At 41.0% G+C, this 5,574-nt stretch overlaps 1 protein-coding gene across 1 annotated transcript; it reads left to right on the top strand.

Annotated features, from left to right (window-relative positions):
- Positions 1 to 360: 360 nt before the first annotated feature.
- Positions 361 to 4,232, top strand: LOC133890502 (calcium-dependent protein kinase 20-like). The gene is made up of 8 exons (XM_062330887.1): positions 361 to 1,174; positions 1,502 to 1,625; positions 1,809 to 1,952; positions 2,233 to 2,385; positions 2,624 to 2,739; positions 2,822 to 2,989; positions 3,424 to 3,654; positions 3,807 to 4,232. The coding sequence occupies exons 1-8, from the start codon at positions 644 to 646 to the stop codon at positions 3,957 to 3,959; spliced, it is 1,620 nt and encodes a 539-aa protein (XP_062186871.1). The 5' UTR covers positions 361 to 643; the 3' UTR covers positions 3,960 to 4,232.
- The last annotated feature ends 1,342 nt before the right edge of the window (positions 4,233 to 5,574 follow it).

Below are 5,574 nucleotides of genomic sequence, written 5' to 3'. Positions count from 1 at the left end.
GAAAAAACACAAACAAGATAAGAAGAAAGCGAGAGAAGTGAAGAGAAGAGACGATAGAAGATAAGGAAAAAAAATGAGTGGTTTGACGTAAGATGAAAATCTCTGATCTCAGTACGGAGAAATCACATATAAACAGTAAAATATGGAGGGTAAATTGTACCAAAACGTTAAATACAGTAAAAAACTGTTGACCGCTACTGTAACTGAAAATACCTAGCAGATGTACTGTATCAGATATAAATTGTTTTTAAACTTTCTTAACATCAAATTTAATCTGTCCACTCAAATTCAACCGTTCGCATCAATTTAAAATCACCTTCTTCTTTCTCTTTGACCCCCCGCCCCTCTCTCCTATCGTCTCCCACCTTCCTCTTTCTCTTTTCCTCCGCGGCCCCGTCCGTCGTTGGCTTTACCACTGGCGGGTTCCCACACGGGCCAGACGCCGCCACCGCTGACCCCGTCTACACCGAATCCCCTCGCGATTTAACACCCCTCTCTCGCGGCCTTCCCTCCCCACGCGCACACCAAACACGCACGCTGCTCGTTTCGTGGCCTCTTTCTCTCTCCGTTTCCTCGCAGATCTCCGCGGGGTCGTGCGGTTTCTTGATTCGGACTTCCCGGGGTCGGATCTTGGCGGCGGGAGATGGGCAACTGCTGCGTGACGCCGGGGGAAGCCGCCGGCGACGGGGGCGCTGGCAAGAAGCAGAAGCAGCCGAAGCAGAAGAAGGGCAAGAAGCCGAACCCCTTCTCCATCGAGTACAACCGGTCGGCACCGCCGGGGCCAAAGCTGGTTGTGCTGCGGGAGCCCACGGGGCGGGACATCGCCGCGCGGTACGAGCTGGGCGGGGAACTCGGGCGAGGGGAGTTCGGGATCACCTACCTCTGCACGGACCGCGCCACAGGGGAGGTCCTCGCCTGCAAGTCCATCTCCAAGAAGAAGCTTCGCACCCCCGTCGACGTCGAGGACGTGCGCCGCGAGGTGGAGATCATGCGGCACCTCCCCAAGCACCCCAACATCGTCACCCTCAGGGACACGTACGAGGACGACAATGCCGTGCACCTCGTCATGGAGCTCTGCGAGGGCGGGGAGCTTTTCGACCGGATCGTCGCTCGGGGCCACTACACGGAGCGCGCCGCTGCCTTGGTCACCCGCACCATCGTCGAGGTCGTGCAGGTGAGATTGGCTCGCTGGTTTGGCTTCCTTGTTCGTGCAGGTTCATTGGGGAGTTCATGGTAGAATCATTACTGTTGAACAGCAATTATGAATGGATGTAGTAATATGCTTCTGTTACTCTCATTATGTTGGGATCAATTTGCTATCACTCATATGATAACTTTGTCTATAATTTATATGCTATTCAATGTATTTAATAATGTTTACTATGGCTATTAGCTTATAATATAATTACCTGGCTATTTAACTTGGTGATTAGATTTTTTTGCTATCTCACCTTTTCTGACCTTAATCCGTTATCCTCCATTCTGTCCTGTACAATGTCAGATGTGCCATAAGCATGGAGTGATGCACAGGGATCTCAAACCAGAGAATTTCTTGTTTGCAAACAAGAAAGAAACAGCGGCTCTTAAGGCAATTGATTTTGGCCTGTCTGTATTTTTCACTCCAGGTACAGTCATGATATCCTGGTTTCCTATATCTGTTTGTCATTTCACTTCATAAGTCATTTGTTGATGATATAATAATTGGACCTAGCATGGTCTATTGGTCTGTCCTATCTCTTATGCTACCTGCCTACTTTGTATATTTTAAAATGCTGTTCGCTTAATATGCCGATTTTGATTTTGTGTAGGCGAAAGGTTCACTGAGATTGTTGGAAGTCCTTATTACATGGCTCCGGAGGTGCTAAAGAGAAATTACGGCCCAGAAGTTGATGTTTGGAGTGCAGGAGTGATTCTTTACATTCTCCTTTGTGGTGTTCCTCCATTCTGGGCAGGTTAGTTTTGTACCTGAAGTGATGATTTGTGACAGTGACATGTCTATAACTCTATATACATTAAAACTTTAGATTTTAGAGAATTACAAAATGGAATACACCTTAATCTCTTGTAAGTACAAATGTACTATGAGGCATATTCTAAACTGATACCTTTAACTTTCTTTATCTTTACTTTGGATGCGGGGTGATAGGGAGATGGGGCTGTAGTAGAGAAAAAGTACACTATAATCTTGTGTTATTAAATGGTCTTAACATTTTTGGTTTCCATGTTATCCAGAAACTGAACAGGGTGTTGCTCAAGCAATTATTCGTTCCATCATTGATTTTAAAAGAGATCCATGGCCAAGGGTCTCTGATAACGCAAAAGATCTTGTCAGGGGAATGCTCAATCCAGATCCAAAACGGCGATTAACAGATCAGCAAGTGCTTGGTAATAATCAAATTATTGCACTAGTTGACTATATTGTGTTTTATTCCTTTTGTTCAATCTTAAACCAATGAGGAAACGTCTCCATCTTAGAATGTGATGATTCTGAGTTGCAAAAATCTAAAAGTTCGAATCCAAGATTGCCAAACCTTGCATTAAAAATGATGGAAGATAATGCTCTATGATTTCAGAAGTGTTCTTCCCTATATTATTTGCCTCATAACCTTGTATTTTCTTCCAGATCATCCATGGTTGCAGAACATTAAGAAAGCTCCAAATGTCAATTTGGGTGAAACTGTTAAGGCTAGACTTCAACAATTCTCTGTGATGAACAAGTTCAAGAAGCATGCACTTAGGGTACATTTCAGCCTGGCTTGACCTCAGATAATTCCTTTCAATTGTAAACTCGCTTTGAACTTTCTCACATGCTTCACTACAGGTCATAGCTGAGCATCTTTCAGTAGAAGAGGCTGCTGACATAAAGGATATGTTTGAGAAGATGGATCTTAACAAAGATCAGATGATAAATTTGGATGAACTGAAGCTTGGTCTGCATAAGATTGGGCACCAAATGCCTGATGCAGATGTGCAAATACTAATGGAAGCTGTGAGTAATCGTTTTTTACCTTCACTGCGTGGAACTTATTTTTCACTTCTTTTGGTATTAGATTGGAGATAGTATTTAATTGACTCAGTTCCATAATTATTTTCGGATATCAGAAATCATGCATCTCACTTCTAATGGAAGATTACCACTCTTTAGATAGAAACATCCCGTGGAAGTTCGGAATATGTTGATAAGACGGCAGATCAAACGATATAATTTTTCTGATACTAGAAAAGGCCCTTCATCATTGAATTCATAGGTTCCTTCAAAATACTGTGCAGTCCATAATTGGTCCTACATGTTGGATGTGGGTGCTTGATAATTTTGTTCATTTTCATCTATTAATAAGCATTCTTTCATCTCAGTGACGTGCATAAGTTATGAAGGTGATATGTCTGATCCTTTATATTTACTGTTTGCGCATCTTATGTCAGGCGGATGCTGATGGAAATGGATCCTTGGACTATGGAGAATTTGTTACTCTATCTGTTCACCTCAGAAAGATTGGCAATGATGAGCATCTACATAAGGCATTTGCATATTTTGATCGAAACCAGAGTGGATATATCGAAATAGATGAACTTCGCGAGTCATTAGCTGATGACCTGGGACAAAATCCTGAAGAGGTTATCAATGCCATCATCCGTGATGTAGACACTGATAAGGTTTGTGTTTCTTCATCAACTAGTTGCAAAAGCATGCCAGTTTCTTTCTCGTTCTAGTTTTGATCATTTGGTTTTACGATGGCCCAAGCTTTGTGATTCATAGAATCTAGGGTACTGAAAATCTCAACGGCATTCATTGTCTTGTTCTTCAGGATGGCATGATAAGCTACGATGAGTTTGCGGCAATGATGAAGGCTGGAACAGACTGGAGGAAAGCATCAAGACAGTATTCAAGAGAACGGTTCACCAGCCTGAGCCTAAAGCTGCAAAAGGATGGATCGTTGCAGATGACAAGTACACGGTAGCGGATAACACCAATAGGCAAGTTGTGAATTCCAGATGAAAACCTTGTGTAGTTTTCTGGTTGTTTTGTTGACAACTACTTCTGTTCGTCTCGATGTTCTATTGATTTCTATTCTTCACTCGTTACCCGTTTGAAGCATTAGGGGATTGTTAATGCTTTGATTGTATTTAGACTATACGATCCACGCCTCACGGATGTCCACTCCTTGGGCAAAGTGTACTGTACAAGAGAAAGAGAAAAAAAAAGTGGTTGTACGCATTTCTCTACTTTTGTAGATCCAACTGTTCTGCTGGTGTCATTTATTTGATTGGTTTTAGTTTAGATCCTAAAACTGAAAGTGTAAAAGCTAATCTGAAACAATTCATTTCCTAATGATGTTTTCATGGATTCGCAGCTGAATTGGTAAGAATTCACTTTACAGGTGAACTGAACTGATGAAGATACCTAGTCCCAAATCTGTAGGTCGATCATGCCTCATGCCAATTTCTCTGGTGTAGGCGACATCTGTGAAAGGGAAAAGGCGGAGGATCTGCCTTCTGCACAGAGATTTTCATTTTCATTTCAGAAAATCCCCGAATCTTGTATAGACATTGTGAGCATAACTACAAACCTGTGTTTGATGTATTCCTGTTTCCACATGAAATAGATGGCATCCAAAAGATTGAACAGGCGGATTGGTTAGATATGGAAGTGCTATTACGATGAACACACAAATTTGGGCTTGGTGAACTGGTCACGAAGAATCTGCTTGTGTCATCACTAAACAAAGCAAAAACTTTAACGTGCCCAACCCAAAAAATCTGTTGGGCCTGGTCGGTACACGTCGCTGTTCGTTTAGCTCGCACGGATATCTATCTGCGACCTGACCAAAACGAACCTCTCGGAAGCAGATTAGGTGAAGCCGTCCTCTCCTCGCCGCTCCCTGTTGAGTGGTTGGCGTCGCACACGCACGTAGACCAACACCGTGCCTCCTGCTGCATCCACCGGATTCTATGTTCAACCTGCTTTTGAGCAGGTATAATAGGATGCACAGAAAAAGTGTTTATGAAAACATCGTTACTTATATAAAGTGCTAACAAGATAGTTACTATTTAAGCACACAATCTTTATTTGTACTAGCGCATCAACCTGTGCGATTGCACAGGCTAGAAATTTAGCATACAACTGAATTTTAGATATTTGTGTTAATAATAATTGTATGCTAAGATACATCAGCTATTTATATTTAAATATTAGAATATAAAATATAAATGTAATTTTTATTCATAATATTGAAATCATATTTATTATTTGTGAATAGATCTAATTTATAATTTTTATTTTATGTGTTATGCAAATTGATTTTTATTTGTTTCTTGATTTTTTGAAATTATTATTATTTTTAATATTGTCACCGTATCTCATATTATTTTTTTGAGATACATTATAAATTCTTTGATATTACTTTTATGTGATAATCCGTAATATGTTTGCGTTTTGTTGTTTTAATTTTGTAATATCTGATTACACGTATATTTAATTGGTATATTTTAATTGATTTGGAAAAGTGTGTTTATTGCTAACGTAACTAAGTTGGAGTTTGCTAACGTAACCTTGTTGGACAAAGGATATCTATA

Source organism: Phragmites australis, chromosome 14 (assembly GCF_958298935.1).
Source record: "Phragmites australis chromosome 14, lpPhrAust1.1, whole genome shotgun sequence".
Taxonomy (NCBI): domain Eukaryota; kingdom Viridiplantae; phylum Streptophyta; class Magnoliopsida; order Poales; family Poaceae; genus Phragmites; species Phragmites australis.
This window is presented reverse-complemented; position numbering and strand designations above follow the sequence as displayed.

Coding starts and splice junctions, on each gene's coding strand:
- LOC133890502 (XM_062330887.1), top strand. CDS start 644: ATGGGCAACTGCTGCGTGACGCCGGGGGAAGCCGCCGGCGACGGGGGC. Junction 1,953..2,232: donor TGTTCCTCCATTCTGGGCAG/GTTAGTTTTGTA, acceptor CATGTTATCCAG/AAACTGAACAGGGTGTTGCT. Junction 2,990..3,423: donor TGCAAATACTAATGGAAGCT/GTGAGTAATCGT, acceptor ATCTTATGTCAG/GCGGATGCTGATGGAAATGG.